Genomic DNA, 24184 nt, shown 5'->3' with positions numbered 1-24184 from the left:
TTTTATTTTGCATTAAAATGCAGAAGTGCTTTTGGTAGAAAAAAATGTGGTGGTTGAACAAAATAAACAACAAAACAACGAAGTAGCTCATCTCCAGGACCGACTGTGTCTTTATGGAAGGTTTATGCAAGTTTGCAATGGACTTTTAATATTGTTGTTTTCTTTTTAATTTCATCTTATCTATATTATTGATGCTGTATTTTAGTCTTCAAGAAGGGTGACAGGATGTCGGAGATTAGAATAGGTCAAGGGCTGGTTTTGATCAGTTTTTCAATTTGCTCAAAAATCTACTGTATTATTTAAAAAAAAACACAAAGGACGAGACAAAATGTCAGAATTCCACAATATGAAAACCTGTGTTTAATGGCATTCCTCTAGTATCTCTAGCAACGTTTGGTTGCATTCATCAGGAAGTCAGAAGACGGTTGACGTTGTTGAGTTCCCTTAAACCCACGATTGTGTAAGATTACTATTTAAAACAACCAGGAAAGAAGTGAAGTCTGGAATGTTGTTACACCACTAATTGAGAAGTGTTGATTGTATGAACTTTTGATATTTGACGTGTTTGAAGTACTTTTTGTGTTTGTGTGTTACTATGCATGCCATGTCTGTAATCACAATGGTTGAATGATTAAATACGTTTTGATGCTGAATAACAAATGAAAATGCATTGCCCTGCATTGTCATTTATTTACTGATTTACATTAACTGGTATCTTAGAAAGGAAGAAGAGAAGAGGGTAACTCTGAGTTTTACGTTCTAGAAAGAGTGAAATAAACTTCAGGTCACCACCACTCTTCAGGTTGAAGAGGTTGAAAAGGTTCCTTATCTGTCACCTCCCTTTTGCCGATTCCAGCAGCTTTACGTCATGTTGACTACTTCGTAGAACGTTATGTTTTTCCTTGTGAACTGTTGGGGTTGAAGCTACTACAAGTTTAAATAGCCACTGTTACGCCCTGCCCTTTGGGGTCTACAACAATCAATCACTGACCCCAATAAATTCCAAAAAGACACCGTTGAAAACCATCAAAATCCGCAGGATTTAATACCATGCAGAATACAACAACACATGACTAAACACCTCACTAAGAGGCAGTAAGACTAGCAGTGTCTGCACCGAGGCCTCCCTTCTTGCTGCTGCAGCTTTTAAAGGACTTCCTCCCAGGACAGGTGCACCTCGTAGGATTAAGCTCACCTGCAGCCACTGAAAGGGAATAGGGAACAAGAGCACAGGCAAACATACAGCTGGAACATATTTGTTTAATATGTGAAATATCATGGCTATATAGGCTACCTCCTCAGAAAAGAAAAACTTCAATGTGAGTGTAAATATCTGAACAGTCGCTCTAAATGTTTCTGTGAAATCTGAATCAATAAGTACAGCTGTCAAAAAACTGTTTATACTGTGTATATTAGCAGAATGCAGCATCAAACGGAAATACTCAAATGGACTAGAATGGATTTGTACTTGCTGTAAGGTAAGAAAATGTATTAAATCTTCCGCAAACTGACTTGGTAACTTCATACAGCACTATCTGCCTTTTAGTTTATGGAGGTAAGATTAAAAAATGCTGTTATTGTTGATACAATGTTGTTGATTCCTTTTTGTAAAAATAACTGATTTCTTCATTCACAGAACTGCAGTCTCCTTTTTAAGAATAGATCAAGTCCACAGCGAGTTTTCTTTCCTGCGTCAATCTGAACACTTCAAATCAAATATTTGTTCTTGCTGCAGAATTGACTTTAGATTGTAAAATCTATTCTGTGATGAATGATCAGAGATGTGTGTTAACACTGAAAATACACCAACTCAATCGAATTGTACATTTCATTTGATCACGCACATTAAATAGACCAACAACAAAATGTTTCAAATAAAAAAATATCCTTTGGTTTAAGTGTGTGCCAATCAATCAATCAAAAGTGCCAACACAGTCTGTGTGCATGAATCTGGAGCAGGAGAGGACTGTAATCCCCGTGACCAACTTCATCAATGTGTGTCTTTTGTTTACTGCTGAAATATACAGATTTTTCAAATCGGTTCTGCAAGAGACAGGCTCCGTTTAGAAAAAGTGATATATGATTTTTCCTGATGTGGCAAACGACAATTTCCCAAAAGGGTCTTGCGGTGGAGCCGAAATGGCTACAAGTTGCAATGACAGTGTTTACTTCTGACCAAACATTGCAGCCGATCCGCCTCATCAGGAGCCGAGGCCGCTGCTTCAGCAGCTGACAGGATTATCGGGGCTTCACACTGAGTCTGTGGGTTCGGTGCTTCTTCTCTGCAGCATTCACTCGGTGACGGAACCCCTCTGAACAGAGAAGAAGCTGAAGTCCGTCCGCTGGACGCGGCCGTGTGCTCAGACGGTCGACTCTTTGCACTGGAAGGACTGCAGTGCTGCCGAGACGTCGCTGTGGGAACGGGGAAGGAGGACAACTACCCTCTGATTGGTCCATCGCCACTTGTTGTACAGTCGACAGTGATACCTGAGAGACACCTGGGGGTGACAGGGTGGACGTTGTCACTACGAACTGACTGCATTTGATTCAGTTGAAAGTTTCAGATTGACACAATGTTAAAGAGGCACGCCGCCTATTTGACACATGCACATCAGTTTACTGGTTGGCACACGGCCATTGTCGTATAACTGATAACACTGAAGTGATGGGAAGATGTAGAAATGTCACGTCATGATTATCCTGGCCAAAAGAATTGGGATTCACAAAATGATCCTGATATACTGTATTTTTCTGTTTTTCACAGATCATATTAACAAGCTCGTCAGCTTTTTCAAGTGTGATGACATTCATGATTATCTCAATAATGGAAATTCCCCATCATCAACTTATTGTGTTTTTATCACGTTCTGCAATAAAATGCTATACGGTCCGATCCCTACCCATACAACCGGAATATAATAAGAACATAATATTCAGATCTGATCACAGAAAAACACATATAGTCAAGAAGCATCATTTTATTGCATCACCGATGGAACAGATCTTTTTTGTGAAGATCGTAAAGGACAAATAAAAAATTATGTATAAACAACATAAGATGAGTTTGTTCTTCTGATAATTTCAGTTTACTTTTTTTGTTTGGGCCGGGACTCGATTAAAAAAATAATCTAATTAATTAGAGGCTTTGTAATTAATTAATCGAAATGAATCGCATTTTAAATCGCATATAAATTTGACCTGAGTGTAAATGACTTTAAACAAATATATGGTTGGAAGGTGGTTGTTTCCGGTGGGCTTTGTTTATTGTGGGCCAAACCGGAAGTTGAGCTGGCTACAAAGATGCTTGCTCTGTTCACAAAGGTGAACTGGCGCTAGACGCAGTTTGCAAAATAACAGTAGACAATAAGGATCTATGGTACGGATAATAAACACCTAGCTGGAGCGGGAACAAGGTATTTTTGTTTGTTGTTGATGTATGATGAGGATGTACATTTCGGCTTTAGTTATTTTTTTGAATGAAATGTTTGTTTACTTTAATGGTCACCGACGGCTGCACGGTGGTGTAGTGGGTAGCACTCTCGCCTCACAGCAAGAGGGTCCCGGGTTCGATCCCCGGGTCGGCCCCGGGTTCCTTCTGTGTGGAGTTTGCATGTTCTCCCCATGTAAGCCTGGGTTCTCTCCGGGTTCTCCGGCTTCCTCCCACAGTCCAAAGACATGCAGGATGGGGATAGGTTAATTGGTGATTCTAAATTGCCCGTCTCTCCATGACGGCCCTGTGATAGACTGGCGTCCTGTCCAGGGTGTACCCTGCCTTCGCCCAATGACAGCTGGGATCGGCTCCAGCCCCCCCCGCGACCCTGAATACAGGATAAGCGGTAGAAAATGGATGGATGGAATGGTCACCGAGATCGCCTCGCCTGTTAATTATCAAATGTTAATTAACTGCATAGGGTTAGTGTTTAAATGTTTGTGTGTATTTTGTGTGTTTTAACAGTATATTTATATTAAGGGCTTACTGTTGTTTATTTCTGTTAAAACAGCTTTTACGGTGTTTAAATGAAGAAGGATGGATTTGTTTATGTTTGGGAAAGGATGAAGGCCGAACATAAATAAAAGGCTTTGTAAAATCATCAGTACGCTTCAATCGTCTTCAGCTGGGGTCCGCTACACTGAGAACAATGTGAAGTAATTTTTTTCACATGGATTTTTAGTATGCCATTGAATAATGACTGAATACATAAGCTTAAGCAACAAAATATTGTTTATTTTTGTTCAACCAAGTCCAACAGACCAGTGCAATTTTTGCCATTAAGTGTAGCAATAGCATCTGGTGGAGTGTGGGTTGGGTGCACACAACCATGCTCTTATCGACGCTTCCATCCGTTTTTTATAACAAATTTGTTTCATTGCTTGTTCGTCTGTTAAATGTCAGCTCACCGCTCTGTCTGTCCTCACAGTGATTTGTGTTCTCCTGTGACGTTTGGAGTTTTGTTCACACTCTGTGAGTCTTAATTTGCTTTTTGCTTATACCCGGTCTCATTATTGATCCCAATTTTTGGCTCTTGTAGCCTACTTGAGTTTGTTCATATCTGCTTCTGGGTCTTGAACTTTTTACTGCATTAAGAAACCCCAACACTGTATATTGTTATGAACCAATCACCACATCTAATACTCTTTATGTGCAAACATACTCGGCAATTAGCCCTTTCTAAATGATTATGATTATGATCTTTTGGAATGGAGAAATAAATATGACGTCATCTTTTAGATGGCAAACATTTGATTCTGGCTGTAACTGTGTAAATGTTGCTTTGTCCTTTGGCCGGATCCGGCCGTGGTTAAAAGGTCACGAACGCAGACAGATGTTTCAGTAAACATTGTGGTGCATGTCATTTTAAAAGTTAAATGCACAGAAAAGTCATTCTGCTTCGGCTCTGGTGGTTTAACAGTAATGAAGTATACCAGGGTATTTAGAAAACCTTGACGTATGATTTTCAATACCGTCATAAAAACAGACGCTGCTTTTTCTATGATTGTATATTGATGCCTTAAAAAGCTTCTCCTTTAAATTATAGATTTTTCATTTTGGTTTTGAAAACCGCAGCCACCAATCAGCTGATATTGGTAAATATTTTGATTGGTGGTCTCTCTAAAGGTTGATCAGAAGAGCCGATCAGATGACTCATTGATTCTGAATTCAAAAGCAGCGAGCTCGAACCAGAGTGCGCTGGTGTGTCCAGCTGTTTCCCACACACTGGCCTAGAGCTGTGTGTCAGATCAAACTGGATGATATCAGACTCTCGAAAATGGGTGAAAACATACCTGCCTATGATGTTTGAAGTATAACTTATAATAGATATAATGAATAATAATGAAAATGCATAACGCCTACTAACCAGGGTCCAGAAGAGGTAAATGATAAAAAGGGCAGCCGTCAGTGCGATGAGTCCCACAGCCTCCAGCCGGCTGGAGAGCTGAAGGTGATCTATGGCACCGCGAAGGCAGAGCCAGCCGGAGAAGGTGGCCACAGGCGTGATGAGCAGGAAACAAAGCATGTCACCAAACAGGGTGCGTTTCTCCGGACGAAGCCGTGAGGTCCGCAGCCACTACACCGCCAACAAGAATGAAAGCACTGTCAGGTAGATGCAATGGAGCACTTAACGTAATTCCTCTCATGCTGGATGTGATGGAAATGTGTATGAGTGGAAGCAAGGAGACCTCTAGAGATGGTAAATGTCTTATGCAGATATATTTATTGACGCCCGACATACATTGTGAGAATCAAGGTTTGAGCAGTAAAACCGTTATGAACTAAAGAGTGCAGTGCCAACCCCAAGTCTATGTACTGTCCTCCTGGCCAGGGCTTAAGAAGCCAATGTATCTCCAGTACACTGCCACAGCGTCTGTATTATGTCTTGGTCAAAGGTAAGAATGCTGTGTTTGGCATGAGAGACACAATGATGTATTTTTTTGTGACCTTGCCTCGCCTGGAGAAGCAGACACTTCATAACTCAGATCCAATGTGAATCTAACCATAGGATGACATGTATATAGCCCTGTATATACCCTGTACCTGCAGCAGCGGTTTGGGCTTCCTCTGCACGGTGAACCGGTGATGGCAGAGCTCACAGAAGTCGGTTCCTGAAGCAGACAGCCAGTGCTCCAGACAGCTGCGGTGGATGGTGGCCAAGGAGCCCGAACACTCACAGGGGGACAGCAGCTCCTCCTGGACGCCGCCGTCATGGCATATACGACACATGGGGGTCTCCGACGTGGCACTGAGGAGAAGGAGAACCAGGGAAGATACTTGGTTGTTTCGGTTTCATTAACTCGATAACGTAAATGTCGCTGAGAGCCTAGACGGGCCTTATGGCTTTGGCTGGTGCTATCAGAAGTCTGACTCACCTCCGGTTGCCCAAAACATTTTAAAAACAATACAAATCCATCCATGACCTACCACTGTTCTGTGAATGCGTCCGATCCCGGAGACATCAGCTGAGCATCCCGCTCAGTCGACTCCGGTGTGTCATACTGAGGCTGCCCATCGGACAACACGCTGCAGTCCTCCATGGTTTTTCCTGGAAGATGCGGCTCATCAGAGAACCCCAACATGGCCTCGGAGTTCAGCTGACAAAAAAGCACGGTGATGGTAGTATGCTGGACACAGACTAAAGGTTTCCTGGGCATCTATAGGAGCAAGAGAGAAGTGATTCAGATAAACCTGATGATGGGGAGAGTACCGTAAATCTTCTAATACTGGCCTGTATTCTAATAATAATAATAATAATAATAATAATACATTTTATTTAGAAAGCGCCTTTCACGCCACTCAAGGACACTGTACAGCAGTTAAAATCATCAAGCACCAAAAACACAAAATAAATCATCAATAAATAAATACCAAAACACAAGAGCACAGAATAAACAAAAACAAAAAAAAAAAAAAAACATCAGTAAAAATGAATAATGAAAAGAACAAATAAATAAAACTGTTCTATTCTATTACCGGCCGGTCTCTAACATTGGCCAGTCTCGCTGGCGGCAGAGGTAAATAATGGCCGGTCTCTAATGGAGGCCGGGGCAAGTGTGGACAGGGAGCGTTATTTCCACGCTTCCCATTCATTGTCAGGTTCGCGTCGCGAAGATTTTGAAATTAAAAAATTGTACACAGATATTACCCATGCAATGACTTTATTCACAAATTTAGACCTGATGTTTCCCCTGTATGTTCCTTCTGTAAAGAGGAGGTTGAGTCCTTGTCTCATTTATTTTATGCTTGTACTCATTCATGTAACTTTTGGACTCAAATCTCTTTATTAATCTGGGAAACTCATAAGGTCTTGGTCCCTATAACAGAATATATGGTCTTGTTTCTGAATGTAGAGTCTGACAACAAGGAAGGAACGTTATAAAATTGCTGTGTCTTTTGGGCAAATATCATATTCACAAGGCCAGATTTCTTCAGTTTCTTCCAAGCACAAACTTGTTTTATGGTGAACTTCAGACATTCTATGACTCTGTATGTAAAGTATTAAAAAAAAAAAAAGACTTCTCACATCTTGAAGAACACTATGGATTACATTGCCAGATGATTTTAGTTGTTTTCTTGTTGTTATGAAATCAAACTGTATGTTTATGTACTTTGTAAAACTCCTCCCTGTACTGTTATTTATTTTTGTAATGTCATAATATTGATAATAAAAATCGAAAAAAAAAGAAAAAAAGAAAGCGATCGTCCAATCAGGTGCAGCCATGAAGTGTGCACGTGATTGTATGAAGGAGAGGGCTGGTCAGTAGGGGAATTTGACTTGATGTAGCCGCCTGCAGCGCGCTACCTAACGTGATGTATTGTGGGTTGAAGCGATGCATGATGGCTAGAATTTGTGCATTGTGCTGTGAGTAGGCCTATTTATTTGTGAGGTCTGGTTAATACAAACATAGAATGATAATACAAATATACTGAAAAAAAGAATGCCTTCCACATGTTGCCTTGCGTGTGTGTGTGTGTGTGTGTGTGTGTGTGTGTGTGTGTGTATATATATATATATATATATATATATATATATATATATATATATATAAAAACATATCCTCTTTGGTTTGCTGCTGTGTTCTATTGCTTGAGCACCATAGTCACGTTGACTTTGTTGTCCGACTTGACGGTGTTTGGCTGCCGTCTCTTTTAGAGCCCGCCCCCTCAGACACCTGCAGCTCTCGTCGGCGTGATAAGTCAAGTCAAGCCAAGACCATCCTGAACAAGGCTAATGGCTGTGTTTCCGCCAGAACTCGTCATACACACGTCAAGTTCCCACCACGTCAAGTCCGACACAGGTGCACTTAACAGACTTTTTTTTTTTTTTTTACTTTATTAATAATTATATACATAACAAAAACTGTCGAGCCAGGGGAAACTTCACGGACTTTGCACAAAGAATATGGTCTATCCAGTGGCATTTGAACTCCCGTTGTTGAAGGAGGCTGAGGAATTTTCTCACGTGGGAAATACCACGTGGTAATTCTAACCAACTAGGGCAACGATGAGGGGAGTGTCTTATGTCCGCACTTATTTGAGACCATCTGCACAGAAAAGCATGCGGAGGGAGGTACCCTGGAGATCTTGTGAGTTTTTAAAGCCATGTGACATGTCGCAAAGGGAAGTTATCACCAGCATTTCTGACGTTTTTATCCCAGAATGCCTTGTTTTGCGAGGCAAATGCATGCGCATGCATGATTGGAAACGCGCCTAATCATCCTCCTAGTGGCAGCCCACCAAGCGTGCAATACTGGCAAGCGGTATACGTTGTTTACCGTAATATGGCAGCTGCGGAGCACCTAGTATTTTATAGGTTCAAATAGACACAAAATCTGTTTTTTATTATTTCTACTGGTAGTCCGTTTTGCTCAAATAGAAATAGGGGCCTGTCTCTTATTCTGGCCTCCTTCCAATAAAGGCCTAGGCCGCGATACGCTTGAGTAAATAAAAGCCTATATTAGAGGATTTAGGGCAGGTGTGTCAAACTGATCCAGTAAAGGGCCGCTGTGGCTGCAGGTTTTCATTCCAACCAAGCAAGAACACACCTGACTCGACTTATTCACCTACCTGATTTGCCTTCACACCTTGATTGGTGTGACTGGAGCACTGGTGTGTTCTTGCTTGGTTGGAATGAAAACCTGCAGCCACAGCGGCCCTTTACTGGATCAGTTTGACACACCTGATTTAGGGTATAACAAACCATACAATTCTTGCCATTGGCCAGTGAATTCTGTTTAATTTCTTGTCATGCTCTGATTGGACAAAGATCGCAGCAGCAGTCACATTGCGAGAATTTGGTACTAAAGTCATACAAATGACGACAATGCTGTAACTGTGTCATAGACGAGTCATATTAAAAAAAACTGACAACAAGTATCAGGTCCAAACTTACTTTATTTGAAAGATCATATTCTTGTTCAAATCATATAAAAAAAATCAGGTGGGTGTTTTGCCTCATTTTGTCACAGTGATTTTTTAAAATCCTGATATTGGTGGGAATTTTGTGGCTGGTTTTGGTACTGCATGTCCTAAAAGCCTACCAGTAAACATCACAGCAGGAATATTCAATTGTGTTTTTTACCATTTACCAAAGACTTACATGTGACTAAATGCTACTGATAAATTTAGCCTTACGTTAACGTTAAAATGTAGCACAGTTGTAGTTACAGAGGCAATAGGTCCTTGAATGTGAGTTAAACTTGCTGAAAGTAGCTGTTAATGTCTTAAACCATGAACAAACAGCATAATATTGAAGACTGTACATTTTGTCATACTTTAAGTATATAAATTACACAACCAAATCAAATAATAATATTAATTTGAGCATAAAGATTTTACATTACAGTAGAAAAGTCTCCAAAGTTTGATATTGAATAACAGTTTGTCTCTATGCTCACTATGAGGGATCACACATTTTTCATCTTTTAGATCCAATTCCTTCGTCACATTCATTAATTTGTCAGTCACTTTACAAATTGTCTAATGTACATCGCTGCTCTGTTGTGCTCATCTTTTTTGATGGCATACATGCGCCCAGTTTCTGTAGAGGGAACGTCTAGTCTTGCAATGCGATCCTGCAGTGGGACATTGCACATGTCTTCTCTTCTTGGCCAGTAGAAAGTATTGTCAGGGCCATGTGGGTGCATGAACTGAACCAGTACATCTTCATCTTGCTTTGAAACATCTCTGATACTTCCTATCCACCATTTCTGATCATACACACAACTCACATATTGTCTCATAGTGAGCATAGAGACAAACTATTATTCAATATCAAACTTTGGAGACTTTTTTACTGTAATGTAAAATCTTTATGCTCAAATTAAGATTATTATTTGATTTGGTTGTGTAATTTATATACTTAAAGTATGACAAAATGTACAGTCTTCAATATTATGCTATGTTTGTTCATGGTTTAAGACTTTCAGCATGTTTAACTCACATTCAACTACAACTGTGCTACATTTTAATGTTTTCGTAAGGCTAAATTTATCAGTAGCATTTAGTCACATGTAAGTCTTTGGTAAATGGTAAAAAAACACAATTGAATTGCCCTGCTGTGATATTTACTAGTAGGATATCAGGACATGCAGTACCAAAAACGGCCACCAAAATCCCACCAATATCAGGATTTAAAAAAATCCCTGCGACAAAATGAGGCAAAACACCCTCCTGATTTTTTAATATGATTTTAACAAGAATATGATCTTTAAAAAAAAGTAGGTTTGGACCTGATACTTGTCAGTTTTTTGGAATATGGCTCTGAATTTGGGCAAAGATGTGTTTACTTCCATTTATAAGCTTTAATATCTGTGAAACTAATCATCTAAGAGAGACCATATTTTGTAGAAAGTTTAAGCTAACACCAGAGATAGAGGCAGAAGTGATAGAAGTATTTTATCTGCAAAAATGGGGGCTCAGCCACTCTTCAAATGTACTTTTTTTCAACAAGCCACATTTTAAGTACCTACCATACTAGGTTATCATTGAGCTACACCCCTGATATTCCATGTCTGGAGGCTATTAGTAACACATATACACTGTAGAAAATTTGAAGGCCACAGGTGAGATAGTTTTCCAGATATTGCCATTTAAAATGGCTTTTCAGAGTATGATGCCAAAAACCGTCTAAACTACCCTTTATTCAATGATGTTTCATGAGAAAACTATTGCCAGTAGAGACCTAAAATTTGGATTTGTCCTATTAACAAGTGTGTCTTTGTACTCAAATGTTTTCAGGACATTCTGAGATGGTCAGGTGGGAAGATTTTCAGAAATTTGATGAAATGACACGGAATGACCCATTTGGGAATTTTTGCAACCAACAGAAGTTGGACAGTATTTGGACTGCGTCGGAGGGACGGGTGGATCTGAGGAACACAAGCAGCAGAGCGGCATCCTTACAGGATCTGAACCCAGCTGGGAAGCTGTGAACGAAGTTAGCTTCAGAATTCAAGGTCAACTTTACAGCTAAGGTAAAGTGAAAGTCATGGTGGCATGGTAGCGAGGGTAGCAACATGTCAATCACAAGGTAGCCACGCCCTGACTTAGTCTATATAACTCTAAATGGCACTTTCAATCAGACTTCTTTTTGCCCCCTGATGGCCAGCAGGGAGAATGACACGTAAAGGCATTCTAGTCTTGGCTTTACTTTCCAGACCCAGGTCCTAGTTTCATTAAATATGTTCGAGTAAAAGCGTCTATTGATTGTTCTTTTCAATGTTCTCGTCATGTATTTCCTTCGCAGGCCAGTATAGCTCATGCAAGGTAACTGTCGAAGTCAAAGGCGGAACTAAATGAGTACGGAAGCTTCAATGTTAATGGTATGTTTGGGTGTTTATCCTATAACAACCACAGCAGAAGAGCGCACCCAACACGTTACTAACGACTTTTAGCGTTATGTCGGTCGTCACGTTTCATGTTTAACGCTAGCTAAAGCCATAGAGACGCCGTACGTCTGTCTTCCTGTCAGAGCAGCGAGCTGTTTGATGAGAAGTTGCATCCGGCCTAGCTGGCGAGGTCCAGCTCTCCTCTCTCCGTTCCCCAGTCTTACCTTCAGTCCATGTCCTCACCTGAGGACCGCCAGCTTGGACGGCAAAGAAGAATATTACAGAAAGTTCTCTTCCGCGCCTCGTATCGGTGACCGTTATCAAGTTGCTCTGAACTTCCGCTTTCAGCTAAAGGGGTTATCCGGCTTCTACCTCGGAGTCATTTTGCCCTAAAATTTGCCTGATAGGCAGACCTTCTCTTTAGGGTCCGTAAAACAATTCATATGGATGTCTGAGTAGCCCTTAATAGTAAGTTATATTCTATTCTATTCTAAAACACACACGATTTCACCCACTTATGAGCTTTAAGTGTTTAGTGTTACAAATGTAGAAGTGATTGGGCAGACGCGGTCTAAAGAGAGGCATTTCCTGTGAGTCGGTGTGAAGGGCATAAAATATAATATATCTTTCCATTCCAATCATGCCAGTCACGTCAGGTTCTCCCTCTCTAACCCCTCGTGTTTCCATTTCCTAATCTACCATCATTTTAATATTTCTTTCATTATTCTGTATTCTTCAGTCTGATCAGAGTGTGCTGCTTGTTCTTTTGCTTTACTTTGTAAAGCGTCTTTGAGAACTCTGACTACGGAAGCGTATCTCTGCAGGAAGAAAGAAAAACAACTGATCCATATCAAACACGTTACAACGTGATACCATTTCCCCCCTTCTGTCGCTTCCGTCGAAAAATGTTAGATGAGTCGGAAATATGATAATGCAGCCTATAGTGACATGTATAACAGTACTCTGTAATGATGTATGTATACAATGCTACGCCATTCAAACAATGGTTGACAGATTCAGGTATTTTGGCATTTTTACCTCACAATTTCTCAACATAATATTAAACAAGCAGGACGATTTACATTTGCTTAATATAGGTTGTATTCATGTTAAGGTACGGAAGCCCTAAACGGCCATGCAAACATACATTTTATTTCATCCGTTTTCTCGTGATAACGAGATTATTTTCATCCGTTTTCTCGTGATAACGAGATAATTTTCCTCTGTTTTCCCGTGATAACGAGATAACAAATGAAACGTGATAGGCGAGATTTCAAATTCGGTAAAGTTGGAAAGATATTCACAGATTCGAACTGACCATAAAGAGACCCTTGATGTGTGTAGTGATTTTGGAGTCTCTGTAGCCTACTGTATAACAGTGGAGTTATTTATTGTCTTGCAATTTGCAGACGGTGCCTGTGCACTCGCCCGGCTGCCGGTTGCGCATGGAGATCAATGTTCTCCGTTCAGCTCGCAGGACGGCTTATTTATGTAAAAAATCGGGGTTTTGGTGCTTTAGCTCTTAAGTCTTTGATATTACGGTGAGACAGAGGCATCATTTGTGTTTGAAAAACGTTTCACTTCTGATTTATTGATCCCGGAAGTTCGACTCTGTGAATATCTTTCCAACTTTACCGAACTTCAAAATGATCTCGTTATCACGGGAAAACGGAGAGAAATTATCTCGTTATCACGGGAAACGGAGGGAAATTATCTCGTTATCACGAGAAAACTGAGTAAAATTATCTCGTTATCACGAGAAAACGGAGTAAAATTATCTCGTTATCACGAGAAAACGGAGGAATTATCTCGTTATCACGAGAAAACGGACGAAATAAAATGTATGTAGCCTATGCATGGCCGTTTAGGGCTTCCGTATTAAGGTGTATTTTTGGACACAGTGAAATTTTTGGAAGAAAAAAAGGTTGGGATCAAATCATTTTGGGGACCCCTGCAGTAACTCTGCACAGGGCCAAGTGAGTTTTGGTTGGGGGTGCTGTAGTGGGGGGTAGTTTGCCAGAAATCCATAAAAAATAGGCTTTATTTGAAATGGTACAAAATTGATTGTATTTTATTGAAACGCCTCTGTAACAGGACAGCATACTAGCATTGCATGTCACACAGCACAGGCATACATCAGTGTAAAAAAAAAAGGCGACAAAATGCAAAACGCACACAGATTGATACTAACGCAAACAAAGTAACTGTTTGCTAAGGTAACAAATGTTGCTGTACAGCCTTGCACCGAAATTGACGGTGAAAACAAACACGTGAAATATAAAACTGTTATAAATTAAATAAATAAAATAAAACTTAATTATTGACGCTTCTGACATGGGTGTCAAAACAGGCTTAAGACAACCCTATCGCACAGCATTTTAGACAGAACACACTGACTCAAAACATCATAGGCCTACACAACGCGTAATTCATAGGCTACATTAAACTATTGCCTACAACAAATGCTATAAAACATCATAAACGCACAGTATAGCCTTAGCCTATATTTTCAAAAACAAAAAACACAGCACACTGCGCAGAGCATATAAACCATCAGCATAAATTTATAACGAATCCATTAAAAGACCAAGAGAAATAATTAAACTATTCAGGCATCATCATTAGGCATACGCTGCTCGGCGGCAGCTGATAATTTATCCATTCCTTACCATGAGACAATGTTTTTGTTTAGATCTCCTAGGTTTAACATTATATAAGTGCATAATAGACAGGGGGACGGAGAGTTTTTTTTTTTTTTTTATATTTATTTTTTGATCGCGAGTGGTATGACACATAAATAAGTGTGCTTTACTGCAGGGGGTGCCGCACCTCCAGCACCCCCACTTCCCACAGCTATGACTCTGCAGACACCCTAGTGGTTCCTATACCATACCCACTGGCGGTCCTAGGTTTCATGGCGCCCTGGGCGAACCTCACATCCAGCCCCCCCCCAGTGGGTGAGCATGTTTCTGTATCCAAGAAGTTTGTACACTTCTTTTATTTATCCATTCAGAGAGAGAGAGAGAGAGAGAGAGAGAGAGAGAGAGAGAGAGAGAGAGAGAGAGACACAGAGAGACACAGAGAGTGTGTATGGTAGTAGACAGTAGTAGTGCAGATATACCATTGAAATACACAGATTTGTTTATATACTCTTCACATTTATTAAATGTATTTTCTCTTTTCCATTACCATCCTTCTTGATACTCCGTTCTTGGACATCCAAACCTTACAAATTGGCGACGAGACAACCCAGCGAGCAATATTAACTGAAGATGGCTTTGAATACACTGTTTCCGGATTTTTTTCTGCCATGCCCGGGAGAACCGGCAATTCCCTTCAAGACATGGGTGAGGATGTTTGAGAATTACCTCCTTGTGATTAATGCAACTGGAAATGCATGGCCAGAGCCAAGGAAAAGAGCATTATTACTACATTGCTTGGGCTCCGAAGGGCAAAGAATTTTTCATACCATACCTGAATCGGGATATGACTTGGTAACTGCTATTGCTGCACTATATGAAAACGAATCCAAGGAGCCCAGGAAACAATACTGCACTATATTGCTGCATTAAGAGAACTGGCTGCAACATGCAAATTCGGAGCAAATGGAGACGATATGATTCAAGATCAGCTTGTGGAGCATGTGGCTAATTCTCGTATTAGAGAGAGGCTGTTATTGAAAGAAAAGCTTACATTACCTGAAGCCATTACTATAGCCACTCAAGTCGAATCAGCAACTGAGCAAGCTAAAGCTATGGCAGGTGACAAGCACTTACCTATACAAGTGGTACAGACAAAAAGTGCAGAGCGTAGAAGACGATCACCACACCAGGGCACCAGTACAACATCACGCCAAGGTTACACGGCAAAACCATCTCCAAAACCTACCTCATTCTCCTCTGGACGTACCTGCTTTCGCTGTGGTTCAGACAAGCACCTTGCCAATGCACGTGAATGCCAAGCGGCAAAAGTAAACTGCAATAATTGTGGGAAAAAAGGACATTTTGCACGTGTCTGCCAGTCTACGCAGACTCATTCACTGAAAGAGGTTGATGTGCCTGAATACACACTTTTGCTAGTGGAAGGAACAGACACTCCTGATAAAATAGAGTGCACAGTGGACATTCAAGCTGCCCAGACCGTGAAGACAGTGAAATTAACTGTGGACACTGGAGCTTCAGTTTCTGTCTTACCCAAATGCATCTATGAGGAACATTTCAAGAAAACTCCTCTTCAACAGTCTCCTGTTCATCTAGTGACATATTCACGAACACCTATCAATGTGCTGGGCTGCATGCAAGCAACTGTTCATAAGGATGGCATTAAAGGTCCAGCCAACTTCTATGTCATGGACTCAGGGACTGCACTGATGGGCAGGGATCTCATATCTGCTCTCCACCTGCGCATTGAGGGTAATACTGTTTACCCACCATATACATCAACCTTTCCTTTGCCACCTACAGCTTCAGTGGAGCATCTAAGCACATGTCCAGCCGCACCAACTGTGAGATCTGCTGTGTCAGAAGAGCTGAACCGTCTCCTCTCAGCTGGAGTGATAGAGCGCATTGACTCTTCCCCTTGGATCTCGCCGATAGTGGTCACACAGAAAAAGACAGGAGGAATTCGAATGTGTGTAGACCTTCGCGAGCCAAACAAGGCAGTCATCATAGACAGCCACCCTCTTCCTCACATGGAGGAACTGCTCTCCACACTAACAGGAGCTACGGTATTTTCAACCATAGACTTGGAACCAACTAACCCTTCATCCTGAGAGTCGGGATTTAACAGCGTTCATCATGCATGAAGGGCTGTTCCTGTTTTGCAGAGTTCCCTACGGCCTTGCATCAGCACCAGCTGCATTTCAAAAGCTGATGGCCACAGTGCTGAGAGGAGTGCCAAATGTACAGAACTACCTTGATGACATTATTTGCTATGGGCACACAGCACAATTGCATGACACTGCTCTTGAAACTGTACTGCAACGTCTTAAAAAGGCAGGCTTACAGCTTAATGAAAAGAAATGCCACTTTCGCCAATCCAGCCTGAAGTTCTTGGGACACCTGGGCCCAGTATTTCAAAAGTGATCCGACTGGATTATCCTGGTCGGATTGGATTAAATCTTGATCTGATCTGAAAACTGGGCATTTCAACACAGATCCAGAGAAACCTGATCCTGAAGATCAGGATTCAGCTTTGGTAATCCAATCCTCCCTTGAATCCAGATAAAAGGCTGGATTTGGGTATTTCAAAATGTAAGGCAGAGATCCGGATCAGCTTGATACCAAAATTTCAGGATAATTTGGATCCCACCTCAGAGGTGGATTTGACTTGGATTGACAATGTCTCAGCTCCGCTTCTCCTAGATATTGTTACTCAAGATGTTCATTACACTTAATCTAATTTGTCAGTGCATTACTTGAAACAAATTGGAGTAATTTAAGAACATTTAAGGTGTTGCAAAATTTCCTGAAAACTGCTAAAAATAAGAGTGACAAATACAGACCTATTTCTCACAGTCTACTGAGAGACATTTTAACATTAACAAAACACAGAACATACATTTAGTCAGACAAAGACGGGAATGCAGGGTCCAAACAAACGTTAATCAATTATAACAAAACAAAGACATCTCAAATAATGTGCCCACTAACTAAAACTGGACCTAAATAAGCTCAGAGGTGAGACGTTTTTCCAGCAGCTTTATCTTCAGCTCGGCTTGTCTTTGCTGAAGCAGCGTTAGTTTGATTTGTTTATTGGCAAGTTCAATTTGTTTGACCGCCCTCTCGGTCTCCATTTTGAGGAGCTTCTCATAAGCGAACCTCTTGACGAGGATCAGGTGGCGTAATGCTGGTGCTCGTTGATGGTTCACCCTCTGGAGCCTCCACAGGTGTGAGGAACTCAGACTCACTTGACAGGTTGAGTGGCTCGTCAGCTGGCTCCCCAACACTGGCTGGCAAAATCCCATGGAGGGCCTGGGAACTCTCCCCGCCAAGGATGTCGAGGACAGCCTCTGAGAATTCACCACCTAAGACATTTAGAATTAGACTTTTATTGTCATTGTACAAAAAAACAGCAGTGAGTTTTGACAACGAAATGTCGTTTCTTGGCTTCCAGAATACCACAGAATTGGAAATTGTGAGGTGGCTTTAAATAAATCTGTAAGATTTACTGTATGAATATAAATATAATCTATATAACTAGTGCACATTTCATATAAGACATGTAGTTCCGACATAAAATGAGTACATTTAACACATGGGACATAAAAAAGTGCACTATAAAATTGTACTATACTCAATTCACTCATTTCACTGTGTGCACATAAATCTAGAAAACAGGTCTCACCTTTGAAGGGCTTGTTCCCAGTTTGGGGGTTCTTTGCTTCTGCCTGGTCCTTGGTGGCTTTTTGTTTTAAGTTCTTCCACCGAAGTTTTACTTGGTCCACCGTCCTTAGTTGGCCACTGCTAGTGGCATTTACTTGTTCTGTTATGGCAGCCCAAACTTCTGCTTTAATTTTTGCAGACACATTGATCTGGCCAGGGGTGCTGAAAGTGCCAAACAAGGTGTGATAGTTTAGTCGCACCCCCTCCAGTAATACATGGGTTTCAGCAGCCATGAAATTCAACCCCTTACTCCTTTGGGCCTCCATGTTGTCTGTAGATTGTTCAACCAGTCACTCTTTTATACCATGCCAGCGAAATTACAGTCAGGTGTGAGAGTATCCCAGGTTAAGTGGGAGGGGCTTAAATTGGGTTTTCTGAGCAAGAACGGTTCCCTTTAGCCTGAGGAGGAGAGACAGACAATGACTTCAATTGTACACAGACACCGACATCAAAGGAGAAGATATAAGCCACGACACTATGCTGAACGCCCCAACCTGCTTGAGAATTACTCCAATGATGAGCTTTATGCACGATACAGATTTGGGCGATATGATATTGCTTTCATCTGCAATATTCTTCATCCTCACCTTGAACGTGCCACTCTGAGGAGCCATGCCTTGACTGTGGAGGAGCAAGTGCTCATAGCTCTACGCTTCTATGCATGTGGTTCCTTCTTTGAAGTCATCGGGGATGGACTGGCGGTGACAAAGGCAACAGTGGGCCATGTGGTGCACTCGGTGTCATCTGCCCTTACGAGTCTTCTGGGTCAATTTGTGAAATGGCCTGAAAATGAAGAAATGGCAAGGACCAAGAGGAGGTTTTTCTCATTGGGGGGGATGCCCAATACTATTGGTGTTATTGACTGTACGCATGTGCATATCCAGGCACCTCATGCCAGGGAATGGGAGTATGTCAACAGAAAGGGCCGGCACAGCATTAATGTGCAGCTTGTGGGAAATGCTGACCTCGTTATCACCAACTGCGTTGTGAGATGGCCTGGGTCTGTACACGATGCCCGTATTTTGAGAGCAAGCCGCCTCTTCCAAAGGTTCCAGCAGACCGCCCCAGATGGCATTCTCCTCGGTGACAGCGGTTACCCCCTTCTACCCTGGCTGATGACCCCTTTTGCTACTGTCACCAATGACTCCCAGCAGAGGTACAACACTGTCCATGCCACAACAAGAGGGACAATTGAGCGCCTGAATGGTGTGATAAAACGCAGATTTGCCTGCCTGAACTATCTCCGTGTGGAGCCACAGAAAGCCTGTCGCATCATAATTCGACTTAATTCAAAACCTTAAAAATGCACTTTTAAAATATTTGGAACTTTCTTCAATGGGATTTTAAAACATGCAGCAATGTATTTGGTAAGTGTTTGTGTACAAACTGATTATTTCACTTAACCAAATCAGATGCTATTATGTTTAGTGAGAGCCTTCTACATAAAGGGAGACAAATTAGGATGGAAAAATGTATCTAATTGTGTCACTGATCAAGCTATAATACATGAAAATAATGCAACTACAATTTCAAACACTTTATTCAAAATCCAACAACTTATCACTGCAATTGAAGCATTTCCAAGGATTTCCAGCACTCATACAGACCCTGTCCTTAATAGCTGAGTGGGCTCTGAAAGTAGAAGAAAGGGAAGGAGTATGAGTAATATCTTTGTCTTCATTTGGACTCCACAATACTCACAGAAATTGTGTGCATGATGACAACAGCATGATTTCCCCAGCATTACTGTAGCATTCTGACACTTCTGAATGAACTGCATAGTTCATACACAACACACATACACAGTGTGTGGTCTGTACACATGTAGCCTATTTTCAGTCTGCTGTGTTGCCAATGACGGAACGCTAATAAACTCTGAACAGGTTGATGTTAGTTTAAACAGTTATGGTATAATGTACGTCAGATTAATTACCTTGTAAATCAAACCACGGACCGCAAAATTCGTAAACAAAGCCAGCGATGCAATGGAGCAGAGTTAGCTACCGTTAGCACGGCCGCGGCTCAATTAGAGATCGCTACAGCCTGGTTTTCAGTACGTGACAATTCATATAGATAGCTAGCACGATATGTTGGTTGGCGTTCACATGGTGCTTAAACCGCTAAACATTAGACGACGGTAAACTTACATTTTTGACGTGAAAGTCGCGCTCCCAGCTGCTCCTTCCGTGAAGTAGTCCGCCATGTTTCAGATCCGGAGGCGGAGACTTGAGACTTGGTAATCTGTATCCAGCCAGGTCGGGATCATGGTGATCCACCCGGCCAGTGTTTTGAAATACTCAGATAAAGTCAGCAGTCTTCGAGGCATGTGTCTTCGAGGCATGTGTCGAGTATTTCGGCTCCTCCCCCGACGAAGCTCCGTGTCGAGATCTGAGTCACCTCGGCAAAATCAAGTTGCTTATGACGAGCGATGCTTCGTTTCGGGCTACTGTTTCGCGGTACAGGTTTACAATTGGCGGGACATTTGGAATATAAAGACGCCTCATACACAAATACTAACTTGTGGGTTTATTAATATTCTTATACATCATTATTATAAAATGGGCACATTATCAAAGCATTGTAGGTTCAAATCCAAGGTGAAATTGCAGTGTAGGCCTACCACTTTGACTAATACCATCCATCCATCCATCCATTGTCTACCGCTTATCCTGTATTCAGGGTCGCGGGGGGGCTGGAGCCGATCCCAGCTGTCATTGGGCGAAGGCCGATATATATATATATATAGGCCGTATATTAATACGGTCCTTAACTTCCTACACTACAATAAGTCATTATTTTGAGATATTAGTCATTATTTTGAGATATTAGTCATTATTTTGAAAAAACTTTTTTTCTGACAGTGGCAGAAATGGGCTTCCATACAAATGAGTATCGAAGTATATAGATCCCCTCTGCCCAGATCCAAAATGTGCAAATAAGCTCTTCTTTCCTGTATGCCATATGCTGCTGACTGCAAAAGGTGCAGACTGAGGGAAAGGTATTAATTTCTTAAAATGAGTGAAGCTTTGATATTGCGCCACCCCATGGTGATGGCAAGAACAACATTTATGCAGGTATCAAACCGCTTGCCTTGCCGTCCTATTTTTGAAGAAAAGGCTGAAAACGACATACCCAAAGTAAAATGGTTACTGTTTTTGAACCCTTATGACTACAGGCACAAAGCTGAGCATTCCTGAAAGATAACCCTTTGAATTTTCTTCTGCAGGTGTCAGATATACTCTAAGTGTTACTGACACTGAGTTACTGCAGCTCAAACATAGTGGAAATTGAATTTTTTTTGCCTCGCCTAAATTATTTTTCTTTTTGAATGAAACAAGTTCGCTGTGGCTGTTATAGATAGGCCTAAAAGTTGAATGAAGCCACAGCCACAAGCCTGACCAACAACTGGTAGAAAGTAGATAAAAAGACACCCAAAAATGAGCTTTGCAAGTGCAGTGTTGTAGGGCAATGTCAGACGGAGCTGCATCTGGAACAAAGTGTTCCAAATGAGATTATGGGTATTTTTAGGTATATAATTCTACTTTTTTTGTTGTTTATTTCACCAGTTCTACAACTACTACTAATAAAACCAACATTTTTTTAATGTTTCTTTACATAACAGCCTTCTGTAATGAGACGCTGCATAACTATCATATCTGCAGGTCACAGTCTGACCTTTCTGAGCTGCTGCGCTCTCAGCCTCAAGCCCCCTCCCCTCATGTAACATACCGCTGGAATCGTAAGCTCATTGGCTATAAGACCTGTCAGTCAAAAATGTACTCCTCTGCCTATTGGCTCTCTGCCTGGGGATTCTCGTGGTTGGTCAGCCGAGAGGCAGTGACGCGCTGGCTCTCTTGATGGACAGATTTTTCAGCCAATCCGGATCGTAGGATCGTGGAAGGGGGCTTGTTTTGTCGCCAGGAAGTAGCGCTACACGGAGTTAGCAAAGTCCGTCATCGAAGAGCGATAACTAGCGATAAACAGCTATAAACAATCTTTTGTTCAGAAACTCACAACGTCAACACATGGCGTGTTATGGATGACTACCGGAGTTACCGTGCTCGTGGGACTAAACGAAGTAGCTACTTTTGTTCGTTGGACTCTTACCGTTCTCTGGATATAAGGATTAGCATGCTACATGTTCTTTTTGGACTTCGAGACAGCTCGAAAGGTAGGGAACTCCTGTCATATTGTTGTTATTTTTCTGTGCACTCCTTGCACACATGCTGTGTTTGCTTTTGATGTGTTTTCCGTGAGCATAAAACGGCGTACTTTTTCGATTCGCGAGACTCGTAGCTTTCAAATGATGTGTAATATGACTCAGACACATAAAAATAATATGCGAGTAAACAGAATGAATGGGAAAACTAGTGCAAAACGGCCCGTCGGCGGGCCTGACTAGAAGACAGGTTAAAGTTGGGGTGAGTTATTCCCACTATAATAGCCTTGTTTGAGCATGATCCATGATGATGAAGGTACAGAAAATTAGAAGCCACGGCAAAGAGACATTTCACAAATCCGGATTTAATGTGAGCTAATGTCTTCTTCTGCCTCCAGCCCTCCACTGAAGTTCACACCCTGCATTACTTCCTGTTTATTCCTATATTAGTGCACAACCTGCTTACATCCGTTTATTCATTCGATCACTACTACTGAATCACCGTGGTACTATATTTCATTCTATGTATATTATTGTATTCTATATTTGAACTTCTGAACTATTTCTTTATTTAGTTTAGATTCTTAGATTGTTATTCCCGCCCGGTGGAAGGAGCAAACAAATATTTGAATGAAACTATGAAACTTCAGGACACATACCGTACAACAGTCATACAACTCGTTCTTCTTGTGTAGCTGCTTTTACCATCACTCACTTCGGTCTTCAGCAGTAACTCTCAGTGCTGGTTCTAACACTCATTTGTAGATTTTAAGTGAAATGATACGATACAATATCTGCCATTTGATACAATCGAAGCGATTGATTTATAAAAGGTGATGGTTACATTCTGCGATCACCATTAACTCCTCAAACAGAGCAAGGGATTTATTTAGGGGGCATGCATTCGATAAAGACTCTGTATGCCGCAGATATTCTCTCACCCATTGGCCCTGACATTTATTAAAATGGCTCTAAGCTGAATGTTGTCTTTGTCGACAATAAATACTTTGTGGGATGTTTAGAATGTAAATGTCAACAGATTAAAAAGGAGTTGTATTTTGAACCGTATTCCCTTGAACTCACAATTGTGATTAGTGACTGTGCAAGTGAACTTATCATAAAAGTGTCTGTGAACACTTTAAGAAGAGAGTCGCATGCCAGCAAATTGAATGTAGTTTAAATGCTTGAATTGCCAAAATGGATCTAATGTTAGACTGTTTGTTTCCGATGCTAGTGGGATGAGGTCACGCAGATGATCCCTCTATATGAATAAACATCTATTTCAGAGAACTGTTTTGGGGGTAAGAAACTCAAGCTTGAGCTTTATCTTATTTTGGTGTTTGCCTTCACATCAGAGCTTCATTTGAACGAAGAAACTGTAACTTATTATTCCGTTGCAACTTTTCATTTGCTTAAGAAGAGTTTCATTGAGAGTTTCTTCTGCAGAAACATCAGTGTGTCAGTAACATTGACAGAAACACTCAGCCCTCCTCCTGCTGAACTGGCAGAACACACTCTGTTATCTGACTTTTAAAGCAAGGAGGGAAACCCACCACACCCACATTTCATTTCAGCAGCAACTGTCCCGATTTCACTTCCAGAGAAACAAGTTGCGTCAATACATCACTCATATAGGAAGTGTAGTGAGTTCACCTTCCAAAATAAAACGCTCATGTTCTGAACTAAACTTCCTTGAGGTTTCTCTCCTTTTTCTTAGTTAAAAAAAAAAGTGATATTAGACAACATTAATAAAATTGACTAGATGATTAAGGAGTGATCTAATTTAGTCAAATTGCAACAACAATGTGTCTAAAAAATA

The 24184-nt window shown here is 41.2% G+C and overlaps 2 protein-coding genes across 2 annotated transcripts; one reads left to right on the top strand and one right to left on the bottom strand.

The window, feature by feature from the left end:
• Positions 1-72: 72 nt before the first annotated feature.
• Positions 73-12189, bottom strand: LOC311029353 (E3 ubiquitin-protein ligase MARCHF3-like). Its single transcript, XM_084034455.1, has 5 exons — positions 12048-12189; positions 6419-6648; positions 6035-6239; positions 5358-5567; positions 73-2498 (listed from the first exon to the last, which is right to left on the bottom strand). Exons 2-5 carry the CDS (start codon positions 6646-6648, stop codon positions 2361-2363), a joined length of 783 nt encoding a protein of 260 aa, XP_083890581.1. The 5' UTR covers positions 12048-12189; the 3' UTR covers positions 73-2360.
• A 6436-nt stretch (positions 12190-18625) lies between these two features.
• On the top strand, positions 18626-19507 carry LOC311030167 (putative nuclease HARBI1; the record flags this gene model as incomplete). Its single annotated transcript, XM_084035773.1, has 1 exon — positions 18626-19507. One exon carries the CDS (start codon positions 18626-18628, stop codon positions 19505-19507), a length of 882 nt encoding a protein of 293 aa, XP_083891899.1.
• Between the last annotated feature and the right edge of the window lie 4677 nt (positions 19508-24184).

Source organism: Eutrigla gurnardus (genome assembly GCF_963514095.1).
Source record: "Eutrigla gurnardus genome assembly, chromosome: 19".
Classification (NCBI taxonomy): Eukaryota; Metazoa; Chordata; class Actinopteri; order Perciformes; family Triglidae; genus Eutrigla; species Eutrigla gurnardus.
This window is presented reverse-complemented; position numbering and strand designations above follow the sequence as displayed.